Source organism: Gymnogyps californianus, chromosome 17 (assembly GCF_018139145.2).
Source record: "Gymnogyps californianus isolate 813 chromosome 17, ASM1813914v2, whole genome shotgun sequence".
NCBI classification, from domain to species: domain Eukaryota; kingdom Metazoa; phylum Chordata; class Aves; order Accipitriformes; family Cathartidae; genus Gymnogyps; species Gymnogyps californianus.
In genome coordinates, this window is record NC_059487.1 from 1,694,245 (window position 1) to 1,718,383 (window position 24,139).

Sequence of the window (24,139 nt, forward strand, 5' to 3'; positions counted from 1 at the left end):
TGTTGAGGACTAGGACAGTGGTAGCATTTCATGTCTTATAGGCTATCTTGCTATCTCAGTGCATTTCTGCTGATACCTAGTGAAATTTCTGAGACTTTCTGTACGCAGTATGAGCCCTGTGAGCTGCCTTTCTCTGTATTATGCCTTAGAACAGCAGTTCCCAAAATATAGACTATGGATATGCAAGTCACGAGGCTGCTGTAGTATATAAAGGAGGTGCTTTACTTGAGACTCTCTAGTATTATACTGCAGTTAATTTTTTTATATCTGCCATTCTGTTGTCTCTTTGTTTTGTGATCATCCAAAACTTTGGGAACTCTGCTTTAGAGTCTACATCCCAAATGTCTGTCCTGTGCTGCTTGTATGGAAAGTGGAGCTGTTTTAGGACTTCAGCTGTTTCTTGTTTAAAGGAGAACAGAGTAGTAGTGGAGGGAATAGCAAGATTACTGGTATTGGGCTTTCTGTGTACAAAGCTTGCAGAGCTTGGGTAGTTCTCACAAAATGAAGGAGGTAGCCACCTGTGAGGAGAGTGTTTCATGCCTAACCTTATACTTGAAAGGTCAAAAGAGCTTTTAGAATCGGGTGGGTGATACTGAGAGCTGAGCTGAAGTTTGTCTGATGAACATGGAGTGTAGGGTTACCTTGAATTCATCTTGAACTGTTAATACTGTTAATTGCTCCACTGTCATGCAGCTGCAGTAGTAAAGAGCTGGCCCTATCACAACAGCCTTTCAGATGGCTCCTAGCAGGGCTACCAAGCAGCTCGAAAGGGCTGGACTTTATCTACAGGACTCTGGATTCTTCTGTCTCCCTTAGTCCGTCAGGTGCCTTATAGGCACTTGCTGCTCTCTGTCATGCTCAGGGGAATGCTGACATAGTACACCTGGTTTTTTTGCAGGATGTGGGGATATTATCCCATTGCGTCCTTCCTAAAATTGTGCTAGTGGCAAAGATGATCTATCATGAAAGAAAGTCCGCGTTCAAGTTTTGCATCCCTTACCTGATGAATTTTAAGTGCAGGATATGACTGGAGGAAGAGGTATGTCCTCATAATCCTCAGCACTCATGTCTCTTACCATACACAGACGTGAACAGGATGTGTTCTGTGGGCAGAATAGATTTCTTCCCCAGCTGATAATAATCACAGTAATTTCATCGGTAGCTTTACCATCAGACATTTTTTCTGTATCAAACTGTATTTTGAAGGGAACAATTTTCTGTTTAGTTATAGGATGGATCTTTCTCCCCAGTTAGTTTCCCAGAATGAGGTGTTCCAAAACACCAAATTTTAGAATTGCATCCTTTTTAAAAAGCTGATATCTGAGGGCAAGCTTGTTGCTTTAAAGGAGCCATCCCTCCTTTAAATGTACGATGTAGACAGTCCTAATATAGCAGTTAAAAAATGAATTCTAAAAATAGAAGTGCAACACTTGGAAAGTTAGAGAAAAAATTCTTCCCTCCTGGGTACTGAATAGGTCTAAAAACTTTCCATATTTCCAGCAGTAGAGATGTGAACTTTGCTTTCCACTGAAGAGTGATTTCTGTGGTGGGAGACTGATACATGGTAACTTCTACTTCAGAAACCTCTGTCTGTTGAACTAAATGTTTTACTCTGAATCTTGCCTGTGGAACCTTCATTTAATGAAATGGTTTGATTAATGCAAGCATTGTGTACTCTTGCCCTAGTTAGAGATGCCTTTAGGTCAAAGTAGTCATTTCTAGGCACATGAACTATTACTAATAGGACTGAGAGCGCCAAAATGGAGAAGGGTGAGGGAAACTTGTGTTTAATGTCCAAACATAGACTGCTAGTTTCTTTATACTGTCTTAGAGGTGGCATAGGTGATGAATGGGCACTGATGCTGAAGCTTGGCACCTCCTAGGCACTGATGGAGTCATTTCTCTGAGGAGGGAGGAATAGTGATGATTTGCTTGGTTCTTCTGGTGGTTGCCTGACCATAGTTGGCATATAAAAAGAAAGAGGCTGTGAAAAGTATTGCTTCATGATCCAGGTGAATCTCTTTGGTAATACTTGAGAACCAAGAAGTATAGGAGTCAGGAAGGAGTATACTCAACACAGAAAAGATAAGGTTGGCTTCCTTGGGGCACATCTGACTGGAGAGTCCTTTTCTGAATACTCTCTGGCCTTCTTACAGCTAGGTTTGAACAGTCCAGAAGACAGGACCAAGTGCTGGGTAGGCCAAGGTGACTGTGTCAGATCCTTCTCATTAGGTACTCCTCTTAAAAACTTCTCCAGAAAATAGATCTAGAGGTGACTTCCTAGGAGGAAGGTTTAAGATTGACAGGAACTGAAGGACTTAATGTGCACATAACCCATAGGTCCGTGCTTTTCAAGCATGAGGAAGAGGAATGTGATTTCTGTGCCACATAGCCTAAATCTCCAGCCTCACATCCTAACAGCACATGCAGATCCATAGTGTGAACGTGCATATGGACAAACCATCTCTGGGAAACCCAGTGACTATCAGAGGAGAGCTAAATCTGGCAACAGAAATTGTTTCTATGGTTGGTTGGTGGTTTTAATCCTAATGTAGAATGGCTAGAGGCAAGGTGTGCTCAGAGTGCTGTGGGTTGTAACCGTGTAGTAAATCAGAACAGCAGAGTTGGAGCAAAAACCCAGCTAGCACAGTATTCCCTCCCTGGCAGGAGGCAACAGCACATGTTAAAGGAAGAGCATAAGAACGGAGCAAAGCGTCTGTTGATACTTCCCTGTTACTCTCTACTGCTTTGTGACTTCCTGAGCTAGAAGCCACGTTTGTCTAGTTCTCCATTGTGGAATTCTTTCCCCCCTGTAAATGTTATCTAAATGAGTTCTAAACACATGAAAACCTTTGGAATCTATAGCATCCTGCGGCTGCATGTTCTAGAGTTTAAGCACAAGTGTGACAGTAAATGATGTTTGCTTCTGATATGTATGTACTGTTTAGGGCCAGAAATTAAATTACTAAAATGTATTTAGATTTTGGTGTAGTGAATTTCAGTTAGGTGCAAAACGTGATAAAATTCATATTAATATTTAGTTTTGGTTTTGTGTTTTTTTTTTTTCCCCCCCTCCCATCAAGGGTGCCACATGCCTGATACTTTGAATTCATGGTTTCTAGTAGCCCAGCTTCATGTCTGGTAAGTGAAAAGTAAAATAGTACTATAACTGTTTTCAGGAAATAGTGATATGTACCTTAATGTGAGAAAAAGTAGTCTCCATGGTTATTGATAATAGTGGTTATATTCAATTTACTAATTACTGAATTTTAGCAGTTTTCTACTAAAGAACAAAAAGTCCCATAGAGAAGCTAACGTCTTTTACATCTCTAAATCCCACAGTAGTGGAATGATCTTTGCCATGGGATTTCTAAAAGGCTTGCTCAGCCTATGTGGAAAAATCTTACTTGAGTGTTTTAGGAAAAGTTTAAATTATGTAAAAGTCATTTAAATTGGGAGAATTTGTGGTGATTGAAGCTGCTGCTTGTCAGAAGCATTTAACAAATTATAGCATTGGCATTTATTGTTGCACCTTTGAAACGTACATGCAGGTTGGTGAATGCCAGCTTGGCTACATGTAAAAATATTTAACACATTAAACATTAAGTTTTTTCCTTTTTTCATTGTGAAAATAGTAGCCAAAAAAATCAGGTTTTCATCTAGTGTTACATACTTGTAAAGGTCAGAGGGATGCACAAGGGAGTACAGTAATTTTTAAGTGCCAGATCTTTCAGGAAACTGAAGTCCATAGACTTATGTTCAGCTATCCAAAGGCTGAAAGGAAGTTTGTACTGAAATAGCTGCACTTAAGCATAGGCCCCTTATATCCTTGCCTCCTTTTTTTTCCCCTTTCCCTCCTTTTAATTTCCTGTCTCCTCAATATATTGAAAGATGGAGCCGCTCATTTCACTAAAGAATGAATAAATTAGCAGAACCATTGAAATTATAATCAGTTAATGAAGTCAGTGGAATCAAGTAAGGAAGACCCTTGAGATTTGCAGTTTGTTTATTTCTTACTGTTCCCTGTGGAAAAAAGGCTTTAAAAAATTAATTGATAAGCTAATCATTCATATTGATGTTTGGAAACCTACTGCAATAAATATTCAAAACCAAACTGTTTCTAAGTATCTGGGGAAAAACAAAGAGGGTTAACATGAATCTGCAAAGAACACTTTTTTTCACATCATCTTGATTTCGCATTGACAGGAAAATGTAACCTGTGATACACAGCATCAAATTCAAGATACGTAATCTCTTTCATGACAGGCATAAAAATAAACAAGGGGACTACGATAGAGATGAAACTAGTATGGGATAGACACAAAAGTTCTAAGATCAAAGCTACATTGGAGAAGGCCAAGAGTTGCCACGCTTTGAGCCAGTGATGTTAAGGAGACATTTAATGAGGGAAACTGAAGTACTCTTATGTTTAAGATGTGGTGGACAGGTTGACAGCAATATAGTACACAAGCAGGAAGGAACCAAATACCTCTACTTCGTATGACAGCAATGAAAATCCGACTGTGGAGGTTAGCACTAAAGGTTAATTTTTCCAAGGTTTATGTGCCTGGCTCCTCCATGTTTCTGGTGGCTTGACCTAAGGAGTGCTGTCACAGTGGACTGCAAATGAGAGATCCAGTTTGATATTCCAGCATACAGAGAAGCCCATGATAGGCCTGCCCACTACCTGGGTCATTGGGAAATGCCGCAGGCTTTGCTTGTGATTAGCTCAGTGACCAGGATCCTGCCATGACATTATTTTGCTTTCACAGTCAGGTTTATTGCTGTGTTCTCTGTGATTCTTTTTCTTTAATCTGTTTGACCTCAGTAAAGTGGGAGCAGAACGTTATTGCTTCTGCTAGCTCTGGCAAGGTCAAGGACGTCCTACCCCTGTCTGAAGGCTCCATTACCTCTCTTTCCTGCTGGACCTTTTGCCTTAGAGGCTACAAGCCTTCCTGATCTAGTGGCCTACAACCTGACCACGTAGATTCCGATCATCTGTTAAAGCATTCCTGTTCCCTCTTGCAGTGCAGTCTAGATCACTTTCTGGTGTACTTACTTCTTTCCTCTTCTTCAGAGTTTTAGTTTCAACTGATTTAGAGTGTCTTCTGGAGCTGGAGAAGATGAGATTTTTCCTAGTTCGGTAAACCCCACCTACTTTCTTGCTGTTGTCATTGCCCATCGTGTTCTAGTCAACTGTGTTTCTGTGCTTTTTGCATCCCACCTTTTATAGACTTAAGGTGCTTGTCAGAGCATACGTTCTTGTGTTACAGATTCTGGTGGGTCCTCTGTTTGAATCTCTGGCTCTTATTTCTTCTTGTCTGTGAATAGAGTTTTCCTACTTACCTCCAGTCAGAAAGGGGGGAAATTCAGGCTCTCGTGTTTAGCCTCTGCTTTTGCTAACTTCTTTCAAGATAATGTTCATTTAGATATGCTCCAGTGCCTTCCAATGCAGCACTAAAATTATACTTTAGAAAATCAGCCTATCAGTATTCTTTCCTGAATGTCATGTTTTAATAGGCCATTTCTGTTACTTCACACCTTTGATGTCAGGAGGACTCTTTATGTGTAGAAGTCCAGACCTTTTAGAAAATCTCAAGCTGTTCATCTCTACTGCTCGGTTTGCCTTTTCCCACGCAGTGGCGGTCTAAATGGAGTATTGGCTGTGTCCAGAGCTGTTATGAAACTGCCAAAGAGATGACTTTGGTGACTGTGCTAAGAAATGTCTCGGTGCAGAATGTATCATGTAGATACCTAGAGCTCCCTTCATATTTTCACCACACCAAGTATGGTGACATCTCTAAAGTATTTAGGATCAAAATAGAGTGGTGCTGCAATTCCTGTTCTGAAAGACTCGAAGATCTGTTGCAAGAATTCATCTGAGCATTGTTTTTCATAAGGAAATCTGCACTTGAGAAAGCGTTGATCAGTCTGAGAGAGTCCAGAGGAGAACAAGAACCACCAAGTATGTAGAAAACAGTTCCTGCAGGAAAAGATTTCTCAGAGTTGCATAGAGAAGACTGAGGATACTGTACCGTTTTGACATGTGCTGCCTCAGAAGAAGGGGAATAAACTTTGTGTTTCGTGGTAGAAAGGGCTGGGAGAAAGGGGTTTAAATTACATCAGAGGAGTCTTGCTTGAGAGAGGTTTTAAGAACAAGTTTATCTGGAATGTCTTAGGCATCTAGTTGATCTGCCTTAACATGAGGGAATGGGCTACACGGCCTAAGCAAAGGCACCAGGGGAGAGGAAGACTGCACAGCCAGGCTCAGTTCTGTTAGCTTGTGCCCCAGCAAAGACCTGTACATGGCTGTAAAGACAGTAGTTGGTGAGCTTACTAGGCTGGAGCACAGGATAACATGCAAACCTAATTAGGAAGAGTTCAGAATTCTGCTCGTTACCATTATTCACAGAAGCGTATGTCGCAACATATAGCTGATGACAGAGTCGATTCAGGAGCTTCCTTCTCCTGTCCCCCAAGTTGCTGGCCATTCGTGAATGGGTTAAACAGAATAAAGCCTTCCAAAATTGCTGTTGATACTTGTGTTGTTAAGCCAGAGTAGTTTCTCTGAACAAGTATAACATAGCCCCAGAAATAGTTGCTCTGGAGCAACTGAGGAAGCAGGAATGAGTGGCCAGGCGCAGGGGATAGCGGGAAGCTCTGAGTGGGCTTTGCCCTTAGAAGTATAATGCAGCGGCACACCTTGATTGTATGGCACTGAGCCACCTCACAACAGTCGACAGTGGTGTCGACTACTGCTTCTGGTGTTTAAGCCCATCTGTGGGCACTATGGGAATACTGATGGAAGCAGTTGTAGCTGAGGCTGTTGTGGGAAACTGCTACATCTCATCTAAGATGGGTCGAGTTATAGATGTTCCTGTTCCTTTTCAGGCATCCTTTCATATAATTTTCTTCTAACATAATCTCTCTGCATAACTTAAATACAGCATAAATTATCCAACCCAACCAATGTCAGGTAGACAGCTTTCTAAAGATAGTTTGGAATAATTTTGCTTTCATGGTTTGACGAAGATGAGTCAGTATTTGACTAAACTACAGAACAGATTCTGTAGTGAAACGATAAAATGTTTCACACTGTGTTGATCTAGTTAGGTTTATAGTCTTTAAGAGTCTGTGTCTTTTAAACCTCAGACGGCAGGTGTAGTAACAAACTACCAAATTTTCAAATAAACTGCAAAATTCCATGATCTCACTCGTGGTGCTGCCGAACAGCTCTGTGACAGCACTATGCATCCAAACACAGAGCTGCCTTTTAGGCTTCGTGGGTAGCAGGTTTTACTCTGAACACCGCTTCAGTCCTGCTCATCAGTGACCAATTGTTAGCTGTTGGTCTGTGCACTGCTCTCTCCTCCTGCTTCACCACCACTGAAGGCAGACTGGATAGGAACCAGTATTTATGCTCGGGAGGAGGTTTTCTTGCCAAGCCACTCTTACTTCCCCCCCAAGCCTGCGTATTCAGCAAGAGAAGTATAAAAATGCTTTTCTTAGCCCAAAATTAGTCTTTTAAACTGAGTATTTTTCTCTTTGACTTGTTAAGAGTAGGTAAAAATTTGGGATACAGTAACTCTTACTAATTAACTTTTTCGTACAGCTCAATTATGTAAATGCACAAGAGGAATAAAGGTTTTGACACTGGTGGAAGAAAGACACAAGAGTTTTAAGCTCTTTGTGCATTTGCTTTGTGGAAGGACTGGTAACTGGACAGCTGTTCTGTGAGTTCTGGACCACTATTTTAACAGAAAGCTTTGTCATCTTTCTGTGAGCAAGATGAGGATTCATTTCTTGATACTGTCTTAATTGCATTCGTTTGCTGGGACGGTGGTGCTGTTGAACAGTTGAACCGAGTTGTCACTGCCACAATATAAACCTTGGGAATCCTTACACCGCTCTGTTTCCTGAGAGAGAAATTGCCAACGTTCACTTTGCTGACTGCTGCCCTTCCCCTTCTCTACCCACCCTCTACCCAGATGCTCTCAGTCACTCCACCCTCTGATCATTGGTCTACTTGTCATGCCTCAGTCCCTCTCTTGAGTCCTCTGACCTCATTCCCCCTGGCTTCTGTTGGAGTCTGAGCTGTCTCTTGTATGGCCAGTGTCGTTTTCAGAAGCTCTCCATCTAGAAATCAGATTCCAGTCCATGGGCTTTTCTTCTTTCAATTGTGGTGTGTCAGTTGAATGGCCCTTGTATGGGACTTAAATGTATGGTTCTAATGGGAAAAAAGAATATAGGACTAATGCAGTTTGTTACCTGCAGTTTGTTACCTTCAGTTTGTTTTGTCTCTGTGTCTCATCACTGGCAATAAGTTTTGCTTCCTTTGCAGGTTAAAAAATATCTTTCCTTTACTAATCAGTAGACAAGATAGAATCCATCATAAAGATTGGCATCTATCCTTTTACAGGTCAGCTCAACAGACAAGCTTCAAGTGTTTATGATTCTCCCTGTTGAGCTGGCATTCGCAGATCACCAAATACTTTTAATGCCTGTAGGGAGGCACAGATCTTATGTCCACTGAAGAAATGAACAGATAGAAAAAATCTTCATTTTTACCTCTTAACTCTTGTGGCACATTCACTATTGTTAGTATGCAACTGCTTCAAGGTGGCCTCCAGCAGCTCTGCTCTGTTGTTTTTACATAAGCTGTGAGAAGAATTTCCTGTGAGCAGTTTCCCACCTGTAGCATGTGTCTATGCAAACCAGCGACTTCTTTCAGCTCCAGTGTTTGAGCATCACCTCGTCTACAGTAACTCGGTCAATCCTGGACAGGCACTTCTGACTCATAAAACAGGAGCAGAGCTGGTTAGTGAGGCAGAGGAGGTGGGACTGGTGATTGGACTGGTCTCTTAGCTTAGTGAGGGATTAGCCTGTATTTCAGTTCATGCTGTTTACAGATGTTGTAAAAGAGGTAAAATAAAATTTTTGTTCTGTTGATTTATTTTTTAGACAGAACAGCAGCAGTGAAGTTCAAGTGGCTTTAATGCTTAAAAAAAAAAAGTAAAACAACTCAACCTGGTATTCTCATTAAGATCCCACAGTGCACTTACAAACTTGTGAGTTCTTCTAGCATGTACTGCGTCTAGGGGTTTTGCCAAGTGGTTGGACATGTATCCAAAGACCCCTGTAGTTGAAATAATTTAGGACATGGCTAATGTGAATTTGGGTGAAGTCTGTAACTTGCCTAAGCTTTCACAGCTTGGCTAGTTCAGACTCTTACAGCACTTCAGTATACCAAGCTGAATTACAGCTGGCTTGTAGCCTAGGATTGGACAAGACATTTGTTCCTGCTCCAAAGGGTGATATGTTCTTAAGGCTGAGGAATTTAGGTTGCAGTACTGTTTAATTAGATTACAGTACTGTCAGCCAGAATAGAGTCCACTGTCACTCTTCCATAGCTGGATTGGCCAAAATCCAGCAGATACAGCTCTTGAGTATAGAATAGAAAAGTTTGTGATACTTTATTTAAAAAAAAAAAAAAAAAAATCTTTGTGTTTTTTTTTCCTGATCACAAAAACAGATACTGTAAGGAGAATCTTAAATGAGCTGAAATATATTTATTTTACTCTTTACATTTGAAGAAAAACTAGAAGCTATGAATTTGGTGTTTATGTTCTTGCAGGATGTGTCTGGTACGAATGAAGCAGGAGGGGCGCACAGGAAAATACATGTGTCGCTATATAGTTCACTGCATGTGGGAGGATGTTGAACAGCGTGGTAAGGTGATGGGGGTAAGTCATCTTTGGTGTTGATAAGCTTGATGATTCACATCTTTCAGTGCTTTTGTAACTTTGCATATCTTAGAAGAATGCCTAAGAATCAACCTGTAGCTGCTTGTTTATTTCTTTATTAGCTTAAGCCGGTATACGTAGCCCTTAGTCCGGATCATTCATTCCCGCAGCTGTACTGCCTGTTGTATTGAGCCACTGACCTTGTTTCTGAAACTGCACCGTGGCCTGGATGAAGATATTTATTTGTATGAGAGGAATTAATTTTCCACGTGGTTTGCCGTGTGATTGCAGAAATGAATGCTGCTATAACAGAATGGGCTTTTGTGGACAGGAATAAGCAGCTGACATGACTGGTGCCAAATGTGTAACTGCAACTTAAGTAATTCCAGCAGAGCTTTGAGTTTTCTCTGTATCTAGGATGGTGAGTAAAAGGAAAGTTAAGGGACAACGTTTTTATGTTAAGTTCCTGTACATGACTATAACTAGTCATTAGTTTATTTTTCATTTTGGATTCTTGGTATACCTAGTCTTTATCACAAAAGAAACATTGTAAGGAGAGAGTAGCTCCAAGGATAGTTCATTTGCAAGTTTGAAGGAAGAACAAGGCTGGATCTTCTTGGCCTATTCTGAGGAAGGTTATGCTAGTTAGTTGTAATGGTCATTTCTGGCCTTAAAGTCTGTAAGTGCATTTCTCCAGCCTTGTGTTGGTGATAGCCTTCAGAGAAGGCAGTGCAGAAGCAGTGGAAGTAGGAGGTAGTTTTCATAACCCCAGTATGACAGTGGTGACAGGAGATCTGATACAGTTTGAGGATTCCTACGTTCATCCTCAGGAGAATAGGGCTGGGAAAGATCTCCTGTGTTGTGGAAAAAGAAAAGAATTGTTCAATGATTAAATAGAGGTTTGTCTGTGATTAAAATAAATTAGACTGTTGGAAAAGTGACAGTTTTCATGTGCCATTATTGCTATATTGTCAAGTCTTAGTTGTCGGCCATATTTGGAGAGGCTGCTGGGGTATTTCTATTGGTGACAAACAAGGGAATTAACCAGTGAGATAGGATTTGGTATGTGATCACATTAGTAATTCAAGAAGTTTCTCTCTGTTCTTTTATTTTGTATGTGGTTTTAGAAAATGTTGATTGTGGTGTAACTTCAGTTATTCCATCAGCAATGGCTTTTTTTTCCTAGTTGTTGGGAATTTTGTAACTTTACTATGTTACAGCTTGCTTTTGAAGACAAGTCATCCTCTTACCCTTCTTTTGGATTAAATCTAAATTCAGGCATCTTAGAATTTCTTGCTACATTAATGAGCTTACATAAATTCCAATATGGGAATCTCCACTTTCCTGGTCAGATGCCATAAGGCAGTGTGAGTGAGCCTAGACAAATTAGATGATAGTACCAAGAAAAAGATTGAATGAAATAGTTTACACATTTTTGTCCTTGTCCAATGCCTTTCATGTCATATCAGTGGTTGAGTCTGCTTTCTGTAGGAACTGGAGACAGCTCAGATCTTTGTTCCGGGTATAAATTTAAGACTGCTTTTCTTGAAAAGCAAAAAAAAAAAAAAACCAGCCAAACACCCCACCTCCCAAAGCCCCCCAAAATCTCTTCAGGGATCTTTTGATTCCATCTGTGCACAGAGAGAATGCTGCTTTGGAACAGAAAATTATTTCTCTGTTCCTTTTAACCCTAATTTTGCCTTATATGAACTAACCTCAAATGCCATCTTGTAGTTTTCCTTGCAAGATTTGAAGCAGCAGCAAACAGCAAAGAGAAGCAAAGCTAGCTGTTTGCTACCCTTACAAGCCTGCAGAACTCAAAAGTGAAGCATGGTGTAAGTTAGACCTGTATTGAGATTTTTTTCAGTAAACTTTAAGGGAAAAAAAGATAGTGCTTACAGTCAGTCCTTTGTAAAGGGAAGCACAGGGTTTCCATTTCTGCAAACTAAACTATTCCATTGCTCCCCAAAATTCCCCAAAGTGTAAAAAAACCCACTGATGTCCTTATGTTTTCATCCAATCTGGAGCTTCAAATGCTAATACATGCATATTATAATGGTATGGTTGCTGTATGATGCAACTGTAAGGAGATCTTAAGTTGTTTGAATGCCATTCATTCTCTGCCTTGGCAGGTTAGGCATCTTTTCAGTTTATCCTTGAATTTAAATTTTGCAATCTTTGTTTGTAATAATGATCATGCAATATAATAATGAGCATGCTTAGTTTGCAATAATGTGATTCCTATAATATACTTTTGACTGTAACCTAGTGTTAACATAGCTTTTATGTGGCAATAGCTGATGCTTAAATGAAGTATGTACACATTTAAAGGCTTGATCTCAAAAACAGTTACATCTGTGTGTATATTTAATATAGTTTAGCTGCACAGAGGCCCATTGATTTTAATGAGACTCCTTGTGAGAGACCATGAACTCTTGAGGTAACAGCTAACTAGACCAGGCACTAAGGGTGTGTAAGAAAGCATAGTGAACTCTCCTAGATTGTAAACTTGGAAATTAGGACTGTTCTTTTCCCCATAGTGTTTGTGAAGGCATAGGGCTTTCATAATCTTTTAGTGATATTTTTATTTTCTTTCATCTTTTAATTATTCCTCATCTTTCAGTCATTGTTTTGTCAAGATGAATGAACTTTTTAGTCCCTTTTGGTAGTATTTATTGTATGTTAGATGAAAATAATTTATGCATTGATGTTTGAAGAGGTTAGCTGTTCCCTTGCTCCTTATCATTGCTTTATTTTCCTTCCTCGGAGCTAGTGATCCTAGCTTAATATACCACTTCACCCATGCCCCTGCATGGGCAGTTCCTGTTTCTTCCACGCTTGTTCACTCTTCTTCACTTACTTTCCTCCCCTTCACATAGATGTACCCTGATTGAACTCTTTCTCACATCTCAGCTTTAGCAATTGCAGGGAGTTTTAAGTGATAAGTAAGTAAAGAGCAGTTACCCTAGGTGTTAGGTTCTACTTATTAATCTTGATACATTTATCCCTAATGGTTCTTTTAAAATGTAGCTGAGGTAATGACAAAGGGGTTGTGAGCTGATTGAGGAATATGTGTAGCAGCTATTTATTTTCAAGTAATTTTGTCCTGCAATCAGTATATATTCTACCTCCAAAAGAAGAGAGTTAAATATATCAAGATAAGAATAGTAGATAAAAAGATGGTGACATTAATGTTCCTGTGTTCATGCTTTCAAATTTCAGAATCTGAGCCTTTCTCAGAAGTTAAATGAAAAGAAACTTTACTGAATACTTTTAGGGCACTAAGTTATCATCTCCATAGCTCCTAGGAGGTTAAGAAATTCCATTCCCTGCTTTTTCTCTCATGCAGGGTATCAAAGGTCAGTATTTAACTCCAATTGGTACATTCCTGTATTGTGGTATACGTGACAGAGCAGCTGTATGAAGTTGCTAGTTGGATGCAATTAGTTAACTTGTTGACAGACAAAGTTGCAGTTATTCATAGAATCATAGAATGGTTTGGGTTGGAAGGGACTGTAAAGATCATCTAGTTCCAACCCCCCTGCCATGGGCAGGGACACAACTCGTTTCCGTATCTAGCAGCAATTCCAAAACTCGATGCAGAAAATGGATACTATATTCCTAAATTGATATTGATGGTTTATTAAAATATGCCATCTGCTCTTAAATATACAAGTTCATTGAAGCCGAAAGTGATAGAATGTAAGGCATTTTAACTACTAATTTACATCAGCTCCAACTCCAAATGGAGTTTGTATTATTTCAAAACCTGGTTGTTAAAATTGCTGAGATCTAAACCTCAGCTACAAAGTTTTGGGACCTGTTAGCCTGAGCTCCTTCAGCACTCCTGAATGTCGGCAAGAGTCAGAAACCAAAACTTGACACAGCTGTAAAAACACACCGAGAGCCTGTGGCCTCAGCAAATTCTACTGGTGCAGGCATATTTCAGGTATAAATTTTACTCTGCTGTCCCTAGTACTAATGAAGTCAGTTTCTTTTGGTGGGTTTGCAGCCAGGTGTGTCCAGTTCTGTGGCTAACCAGTGCTCTTTCTTAATTTTTCCACTAGTGACATTTCTATCAAACTTTAAAAACAAACAGAAAAATTGGCTTGATGCAATGGCTCAAAGTGTTAATAGTAACATTAGGCTGGGTAAAAGACTTCCTTTCGATCCTACTTTGCCAGAGATCTCCACCTTGTGGCTTGCAGTGAATAGATTTATACTATGCAGACTGGCAGCTGCCTAATCAGTTTGTAAGGGGAATTCAGTCAGCACTAAAAATTGCTGCTATTTGTCTCCCTAACAGAGTTCTTCAGCAACCTGAATATTAACCTTACTGACCTGAGTATTGTGTTTTAGTAACTGTGTGTATATAAAAGCAGTTGTTATAAGTTTAAGTGTATTTTAATACTCTTAGATAAAGCTGCAGAGTTGATCAGAAGGATGTGTAGATGCTAGAGTTCCCTGGAATGGGATTTCAGCTGATAATTGGACAACAGATACGAGGTTAAAAAAAAAAAAAAGACACCCCCCCCATTCCACCTCCGCCCCAAAAAACCCAAACCCAAACAACCAAACACCAAAAAAACCCAACGCCCCTTCCCTGCCCCGCTCGCCCTCCTCCAAGAACCCCGTACTAATACTTCTGGGTGCTAATCGCATGCTGTCTTAGAAAGATCCATCAGGCTTTATTCAAATAACTGTAAATTGTTGTAGGCTCATTTTAACACCATTAGTCTTGTGTGTTGTGGTGGCATTCTGCTTCTGAAATGAGTAAGGTTTTTTTAGTGCAAAGTAACAATTTATTTTATAACCATACATGTTCTAAAAGCTGCAAAAGAGATAAGAATAGGAGGGGCTGTCAAGCCCAGCGTGCCAAACCTGTTTTAATTTATCTTAATCTCACTTTCCTGTTTTCCCACCAGACCACTTAGACCCCTGCCCCCTTTTTTTCCAGGAACACATCTAGGTGTCTTTTGAATTCGTTTATTGGCTCTGCTGTGCATAGCACAATACAGTCTTTGTTATACTTTTAGCTAGAGCTGTTTATATACAGTGACCCATAATTTGCTCTCAGTTACATTGGTGTACATCTGAAGTAACGCCATCAGAATCAATAACATGGTTCACATCAGTGTAACTGAGAGCAGAATTTAGCTCTGTGAACTTGAACACCTTTTTCTGTCTTGATACTCTTTTCACAATTAGAAGACTTCAGATGATTAAAAATGCCATTTTTGCTTTACAGTAGCTACAAAATTTCCTAAACTTGATACAATTCAGTTTAAGTTATTCTTCCTGTGGAGAACAAAAAGTCTGAGACTTCTAACTAAAGACTCAGAAATCATGGTCAGAGTGAGACAAGTAAGATTCTAGAATGGCTTTAGAAGATGAGAGGACAGGGTGTAAAACTGACAACTTTAAAATAGAACTTGATCTTTGTATGAATTGAACTATTGCAGTTGATTCACCTACAGTGGGAAGCTACTGTACTTAAATACTCAGGGGGTCCTTTTCAGGCCTGTCTCTAAAATCTGATGGAAATTCATGGAGTCAATTTGGGATGCACAGAACAGAAAATACATTATTATGGGAGAACAGGGGCAGAGCTGGGGCAGAAGGAAAGTGTGTGCAGTATTCTGGCAGCGCAGTGGAGGGGGGAGTTGAGATGGAGGAAGTGTACTGAAGCAAAATATTATAGAGAAAGTAGTGATTTTGTTTGAGGAAATGGATTGGGATATGAGATAGAGGATAGTGTTCAGTACAGTTGAAAAAGGTTTTTAAAAACCTATAAAACTAAAGAGGAAAAGTTTTAGTTTCAAATGGTCTATGTGTATTTTGAAATGTATAACTTTACTAGGACATTTTAAGGAGAAAAATGTTATGAGTTTTTTAATGACTATTTAAAAAACATAATATATAAAATCTTACCAGTTTCTAGTGTTCCCTTTTAAAAAAAAAAAAACCAAAAACCAAACTTGCCAAAGTAGTGAGATGAAATTGCTGTGTGTGTTTTTTGTGCTTTTTTTGTTTAATAGAATACCAGGCATTGTATATGTTTTAACTGAACTTAGTGTTTTAAGAACATCACAGAAGAAATAGTTCGTCAACCCTTGATCCTTTCTCGAAGAGCTTGAAAGTTCATAGCAAGCTTCCAGTATTTTGTCATTTCATAAATGAATAATAGGATCAGGTACTGTTCCAGAGTGAATTCAGTAAATTTGATCCCGGAAATCTTAATAACTTAAATATGCAGGAAAATGCATGTGTATGGAATGTTACCTTGAAAATATCTCGCCCATGATGAGGTCTGGAACAAACAGTATGCATGGTGATGCAAATTTAGCTTTACCAGGTCATGGAGTACTGAAATAGGGGTCTCTTTCTCATGTTTTTAATGTAGTTGTTCTATAACCAGCGCCCGTGGAACTAACACATCTGGCTGTCTGAAATATAGGCATGTTTGGGGCATGCCAAGGATACCTGGTGTTGAAATCAAGGTATAATATATGCTTGAGTTCTTTTCAACTGGCCTGCCCCAGTTTTCTGTAGAGTCTGGCATAAAAAAATCAATTTAAATTTCCCAGATGTGTTGGATCCTGTTACTGTAAGGTAGTGTCCTTGGTCTATTTTGTGCCTCCCTCTGGTGCCTGCAAGAAGTACACTGGAAGCTGCCTTATAGCACCTTTTCTAGAAATACCTTTCTCATTATTCCCCACGTTCTGCACCAGTGGGACTCGCATGCCAAAATCGATTTTACCATGCAGTGCTTGTAGGTGTTAAGTGCTGCCCCGTGTTCCTCAAACTCTCCAGAACATAGTGTAGTTGCCAAAATTCAAACGTTGCGCAATGAAATTACTGCTCACCACAACTGCATAATTTTTATTTTGATAGTGTAAAGATGATGGTGGAAACAGGAAAATGATCCTTACAGAACCTGCCACAGTCTCCAGGCTCAGCGGAACGGGTAGCAGCTATGTTGTCACTGTTGCCTGGCTCCTGCCAGTGCTTTGTGTATGACTCACGATCCAGTTTGTGATTTGCCTGTGGTCAATGTGGGGTTAAGTAACATGTTGTTATGCTACATATTTTGGACATTTACATTATCAGCTTCCTATCCTTTTGGAGTTTGCCCCAGAATTCCTCTACTGAGATCAGCTGGTCTGCTTGGCTAAGCCTTTTGAGACTCCTGGGAGAAAGGTATCTCATGTTGTGGTTGTAATTCTTTTCTAACAACTCTAAGCTGCTGCAGTGAAAACATGAATGCACTTTTAAGCTCCTTCATAAATACAGAAAAATACCAAGACAATGTCTCTTCTAAATCAGAGTAATCAAACAAACCATTGAGAGGTTCTGTGTTGTTCCCAATACATTTTAATCATATTGTTGCTTGTGCTTTTCGCTGCTGGTAGAATGTCACTGATATCTTCTGCTTCCTCTTCAGGAATGAGTAACTTAACTTTTCCTTATGTTTTTGGTGCCTGCCTGTCTTGAAAGACAATAACATAAGCATCAATTCTGATACGGTGCAGGGGTGCTGCAGGGGTTTGAGACGTTGCTCCTTCCCTTCCCTTCGTGCAACTTCTTTTCGTGTCTCTGGCAGACTCAACAGCACCCATGGGTTGTGGCTTTGATTAAAACAGTATGCAGCTGTTGTTGGCTCTCCCAGCTTACCAGTTGCCACTGCCACCTTCTGTAGTGTCTCTGGATGTTCCTTTCCTCCTGTATCAGGAGGCTGTAGTTGCAGGTACCAGATGGTGTTTAGTAACTGCTGCTGACAAGGAGCGGTTGGTTGGTTTTTTGTACACATCCAGCTTCTGCTGAATGCTTCCAAACACTAATTCGGGCTAAACTAAGGAGTCGTTGAAGTGCTGTATTTTGCACAAATTCTGGGCTTGTCTTCACAGGGCACAGATGGCACAAGTGAGGTCTGTTCGGTACTTGGGATCTCTTCTCTAACCTTTACTTTGGGGAAGGATTAGTAACTTGGTTTTATTGCTTTGTTTCCGAGAGCAAAATGTGAGTGCGGCTTTATGGACTACAGTGATTGTTTCCAGGAGAGAAAGAGGCATGGCGTGCAAGAGAAATTCTTTTCTCTATGTTCTCTGTGACAGCCAATGCGTTCAGGCTAATAGGATCTTCATGGAGCTTATATCTGTACAACTGTGGTAATTAGTCTTGTTCTCTCTCAGTCCTGCTATCCTGTTAGAAGAGCATGGTCCTGTTCTCTGCGTTGCCTTCCTTGCTTGACACTTTTGTTTTGTCAGGTGCAGTGAAAGTTTACTTCTCCATTGGTTGCTTTGCTCTATGGTACACTGACTGTATTACTGTTCTCAGGTATGCCTAATTTTGGCATTTACTTGCAGTACATAAGCAATTACTTCAGGTCTTGACTCATTGCACCCATTCTGAATGGTTTTTTGCCCTCCTTGTCCTTGGTCATTTTTGTGTTACCCTAATGCCTGAATTCACTGGAGCTTGTATCTGATTCCCTTTCCAGGGTATGCGCCTGTTTTCACATGTCCCCTCTGTCAGTATGTCACATACTTCTCCCTTCCTACTTCTTATCTTGTAGAGATATTAGTTTCTCTCTCTACCTTTTCTTACCTCTCTTGTTAATTCTCTTTGTTTCCTTGCAGGACCCCTTCCTGTATGTCAGACTGGCACCACCACCTCTCTCCCTTCCCTTGTGTTCCTTCATGTTCAACTAATCCTTTTACAACCATCAGTGCCAGTTGTGCCTGCTCTTCATCCCTGGCATGCTGCTTCACGGATTCAATGGTCACGCGCTGCCTTTATTCAACATGCTCATCCAGCAACCTCCTGTTGCAAAGGTCCACAATGAAAGCTCAGGATCTGTCCTCTTGTCTGCTTGCTTCAAACCCACCCTTGCATGTTGAAGCGTCTTCATGACTTTGTTTCTTTCAACTCCAGATCTGTCTTTTCTTCTTCAATTCCTTTATTTCTTTATCTGAATACTTGCTTTCCCATCCTAAACCCCTGTTGCGTATTTGCCATCATCAGCACTTTCCTCCACTAGTATCCTTGTGCCTCATCTTTTTCTTTCTCTGACCTAGACATCACTCGTATGTCTTCCGAAAACTGCTGCAAGGATCATCTCTCTGGCTTGTTGCTCACTATGGCATTACATCTCCTGACTGTCTCCGTTAGTGGGGTTTTTTGCTTCAGTAGCCTGTAGTACGTACTGGGGGAGCGGGTTGGCAATCTGGATCAGCTTCTCCTGCAAGCAGCTCTGTGCCACTTTAATTGTCAAACTCCTTCAAAGGCCAGTCTTAAACTCTGCTGCAGACACACTGTCTTCATGTTTACAATGCACATACTACAGTGCTTTGTAGCCTGGCTAGGTAAGTGAGTTGCAAATGTTTGTATTTTCCTGTTAGAACTCGGTTTATTTTGTTATTTCATTTTCTGACTTCTCTGGCCCATTTTATCCATTTATAAAACTGGCAGCTCTGTGAAGCCCTTATTTTTGACTGCTTTTGCCAACAACTCCCACAGTAGAATAAAAGGTAATGGTCAGGAAGTGCAAATGCAATACGTTCAGTAATTCCAATGCTTGCTTTCATGCTTGCTTGCTTCTTTGATTTCTTTTACTACTTTAGTATAAGCAACAGCATATGATGCTTTTGTACACATCTAGGCAAACTGATGTGTTTTTCTGTTTTCCATTCTGGTTTGGGAATCTCAATAGATTCTTTCTATTCCCTTGTCTGTCCTCAGTTGTTGTGTCTTCCTCTTCTGTTTCTGTTCATACACAGCACTTGCTGTATCTCTATTGATATTAACTAGTTAATTATCATTACACTTCTGTAAGAACTTGGATATTGTTGTTTCCGTCTGCAAAGGGCAGGAAATAATGCAAAAGGTTAAAAGATTTGACCAAAATACCAGTGTATCTGATCTTAGAGATCTCTATTTGTTGCTAGCAAAACATACAGCATGTTGATTTTCAAGCTAGTCAGATGGCCTTGTGGCCACAAGAACGACTGCACATAAAAAGGGAGATTCAGCGAGTGGTCTGGATATCGGGGATGGAAGATGGGGTCAATACAATCTTGGTATATGTGAAATGAGCAACACTGATCTGAATTGGTTTTCAGATGACTTGGGCTTGGATTCCGTAATTCCAAATATATTTGGTAGGTAACAGAAGGCTGGCAGGGCTGTAAATGACCAGTGGTTTTAGGGGGTGCCACCTGAACTATATAGTCGTCTCATTTGTGCTAAAAGTGCTAGCAATTCCTGCTATTTGTAGATGCTATTTGAAGACTTCATTTTTTGAAAGTGAGGAAATGGCAGAGACCCTGTAATTGATGGAAGTCCATGGCTAAAGCCCCCGAGGACAGAGCTATGTACCGAGGAGCTTGAAAATAATGTGCCTCATTGAGAGCATCCTAAATTTGCCCTTTTGTATTTCCTGTTTTATTATGTACTTGCAAGAGGGAATATGGCCCATGTGTAGGTTTAATCTGTGCTATTCAGGAAACGGTGTGTAAGGAAATTTTTGGCTTAAAATCCTTGCCCACGCTTTTAGGATCTTCTGGAAGTTTATTTATTCACAGCAGCATCAAGTCTGAATGAAATACAGAAGTAAGATGGAAAACTCACAGTATCTTACCATGCAGCTTTTTCATGGTTCGCTTTCCTCCTTTGCCTTTTACTTGAGGGCAGAACTAGGGTAGAGAAATAATTTTTGTTCGCTTCTGAAAGGTTACAGTAATAAAGAAACTCTTGTTAACATCAGAGTATATGGCAGGCAGGAGTTTTCACAGTCTGGCATTGTTTATTTTACCAGCAATTTGGAACCTTCTGCACTCTTAAAATATTGGCAAGAAAATATTTAACTGTTAACTATTCTGTGGCATGCGTGTGTTTGAAGCCCTGGGGAGGAGGAGTGCTTGGGGAAATCGGGTTTTTCTCAGCTTATGATTGAAACCAGGAGGTGCAGAATATTGGTAGAAGGTGAAAGCAATGTGACTTCAAATTAGAATTTTACCCAAATGTGGAACTGATGGGAGAATGTCAAACAGGTCACATACGAACAGGACTGTGCTAGGAAATAGTGGGAAGTCTGATGGAGCAAACACAAATAAGCCAGTCTGCTAGGCACTACAAAAATGAATTTGAAAGTGAGATAGTAAGAGTGAGCATTTGCATTTGTCCTGGCCTCAATCACTGGGTAAAGGTTGTAGCAGTACTAGGTGTTAGCATCAAGGATTAGGCTTGCTAATTGCTTACTAATTGTATGGACTCTAGCAATTGTCACTCCATTTTGAAATGAAATAAACTTCTTTTTTTGCGGAGAGTTTTTTAGGAGAGGAGATGGGTGACTTGCTGTTCCTATCCAATAGAAACTTGTTCTGATCCCAAATTCTTGGAGAAAGAATGTGGGTTTTTTTAATTATTTTTCCCCCTAGGGGAGGATGAGCTGTTTGGTATGAGCAGGATCATTCTTGCTCTTAGTTCTACATAAAATGTAGCCTCTTTGCCATGAGGTTACTAAAAGCTATGGTCAAGGTAGCAATTTTTTTAAATTGCATTAGCATATTTCAGGTGAAATTCCTATCAAGTCAGCAAAGTGACCTGATGACTGGTGTCCAGGATCATCGAATGAGCTGTGGCTGCCTTGCTGCAAGTCAGGGCAGGAAGAGATACACAGACAGAAGAGATACCAGTCAATATCTGCAAAGATCAGCAAAAAATGAACAAAACTGAACATACTCAGAAGTCATTCTTCTTATGTCAGGTGAAGATCCAGTGTACTATTTCTAGCAATGACCAGAGATATTTGGGAAAAAGTATAAGAAACAGAACTGCGTATCAGTATTTCTTCTGCTATATTCTCTCGGCACTCAGTAACGAGTAATATGAGAGTTGCGTGGGGACCATCATATTTAGGATCTACTAACAGAAATCCTCTATGAATGTACAGTCCCTTTTTTACCCCTTTTTTAAAGTATTATTTGGTAATTTCATCAGCTTCTTTTCTATATCTTTTTTATGTGAAACAGTGAACAGTAACTCCTTGTTTACCTGCTTGATACCACTCATGATTTTACCTCTCCGTCATCTTCCTCCTCATTTCTTCCTGAATATAACTAGTGTTTCCTCATATGTGTAATCACCTTGGTCTTTTCTGTGTGTGTTTTATTTCTTTTAGACCTGTTCTGAGATGAAAAGGTAATAAATATGTGCAGCATTTTATATGTGGGCACACTATGGATTTACGGCAGAATAGGGTTCCTCTTTTGTTCTATATTCCTTTCATAATAATTCCTAAAATTTATTTGTCTCTTTCTTCACTATTGAATTATTGAACTGAAATTTTTTGGCGATTTCTCCACAAAATCTCTTTAAGATCCATTTCCGGAATTGTAGCTGCTAAACGTGTGCACATTGTTATATAAACTTTATGAGGGTTTTTTTAACACCTACTGCTAGTACCTTTGTCAGCACTGAATATTGCTGGTCATAATTACCTGTGATTGTTATTTTCGTTTATTATTGTATTTTCTACTAATTTGTACTTACCTGGTTCTGCTGAAATACTTTTCAAAATGGATGCCACCTTTCATGGCCCTGCAGCCCTATTAAATGTTATCTAATACGTTTCATTCAGTTTAGTACTTTATGATCCCAGAGATTTTGTTACTCTTGACTTTTATTAAATTATCTTAAGTCTTTTTCTATGGACAGATCATATCACATGGAATATGATGGATTCTCAGAATCCTGAGTGCCGTGAGGAGGTGATGCAGCAATGCGTATTCACTGTCTCATCCAGCGAAAAGACTGGGTGTCGTGGTTTAACCCCAGCCGGCAGCTAAGCACCACGCAGCCGCTCGCCCACTGCCCCCCCACCCCTGGGATGGGGGAGAGAATCAGGAAAAAAAAACTCGTGAGTTGAGATAAAGACAGTTTAATAGGACAGAAAGGAATGAAAAACAATGATAATGATAATAATAATAATAATATGACAATAGCAATACTAAAAGAATTAAACTATACAAAGCAAGTGGTGCACAATGCAATTGCTCACCACTCGTTGACCGATGCCCAGTTAGTTCCCGAGCCGCGATCCCCCCTCCCAGTTAACTCCCCCCAGTTTATATACTGGGCATGATGTCATATGGTATGGAATAGCTCTTTGGCCAGTTTGGGTCAGCTGTCCTGATGGTGTCCCCTCCCAGCTTCTTGTGCCCCTCCAGCCTTCTTGCTGGCTGGGCACGAGAAGCTGAAAAATCCTTGACTTAGTATAAACACTACTTAGCAACAACTAAAAACATCGGTGTGTTATCAACATTCTTTTCCTACTAAATCCAAAACACAGCACTATACCAGCTACTAGGAAGAAAATTAACTCTGTCCTAGCCGAAACCAGGACACTGGGCCACCAGATTAAACTAGCAGGAGCCAGTTTCAGAAGAAACAAACAGGAGGTGGTGGTTCTCATCATGAGTGGTAGACCAGGGTGCTTCTTGCTGAAGCATGTTGTGGATGCAGAAAGTTTACCAGACAAGTTGCTTGACATAGAGACCTTTTGAAGGTTGCTATATAAACAAATATCAAGGGTTGAGAGTTGTCCTGAGCTGAAATTGGCTGGGAGAATACTCAGAGGAAGCATATATCAGCTTGTAGTCTTTTTTCTTTTCTCAGTGTATCTGGCTACTGTTGAAGGCAAGATACCATGTTAGGTGGACCTTTGGTCTGATCTAGTACAGTGTTTCTTGTGTGTGACTCTTTCTGACATTTACTGAGGTTTGTCTCAGTAAAGAGATCACGTTTTAGAAGATCTCTGTAAGTGCTTATGGTACCTACCTTAATTTATTTACTTTTACTACTGTCTTCTCCAAGTGCCTCTTTTAAACTTGGTTATGTAACTTCCTTTCAGTTTATCAAACTGAATTCTTGATTCTGGTGTGTTCAGAAACATGTTCGTGATCAGTTTTAGGCTTTTAGCAAGTAGTTTTTTAAAAGAGGCATTACAGGAAAAACCCAATACAACTGCTTGCCCTTACAGAGACTCAGCACAAGTAGACAGAGCGCACAGCGATTTGACCTCTTTTCCCTGGTATTTCTCTTGAGACGTTGTCAATGAGCTGTGCCAGCCATGTACTGCAGAGAAAAAGGAATTTGGAATAAGCCCCCATATATTTAATACAGTTAGGATTGTACTGTGATCTACTCTGCATCTTTAACTGTTACCATGGCAGAGTTTCCAAATTAATAGACTGCAAGATAGAAACATACCTCATTTTCTTGATACTAGACAGCTAGGGCTGACCATCTGTTTTTGCTGAAATGTGTAGATAATGTTGTATAACTTGCTTTTCTATGTCTGCTTGAAATAAACATGCTCTAAGAAGTGTTATTAA

At 40.0% G+C, this 24,139-nt stretch overlaps 1 protein-coding gene across 1 annotated transcript in view; it reads left to right on the top strand.

Annotated features, from left to right (window-relative positions):
* Positions 1-24,139, top strand: part of LOC127023235 (ubiquinol-cytochrome-c reductase complex assembly factor 1) — a 51,293-nt gene that overhangs the window by 16,643 nt on the left and 10,511 nt on the right. The window contains exons 6-7 of the mRNA XM_050907280.1: positions 3,084-3,141; positions 9,635-9,743. Of these exons, the coding sequence (XP_050763237.1) occupies positions 3,084-3,141; positions 9,635-9,743 (167 nt within the window). The remainder of the gene's footprint in view (positions 1-3,083; positions 3,142-9,634; positions 9,744-24,139) is intronic.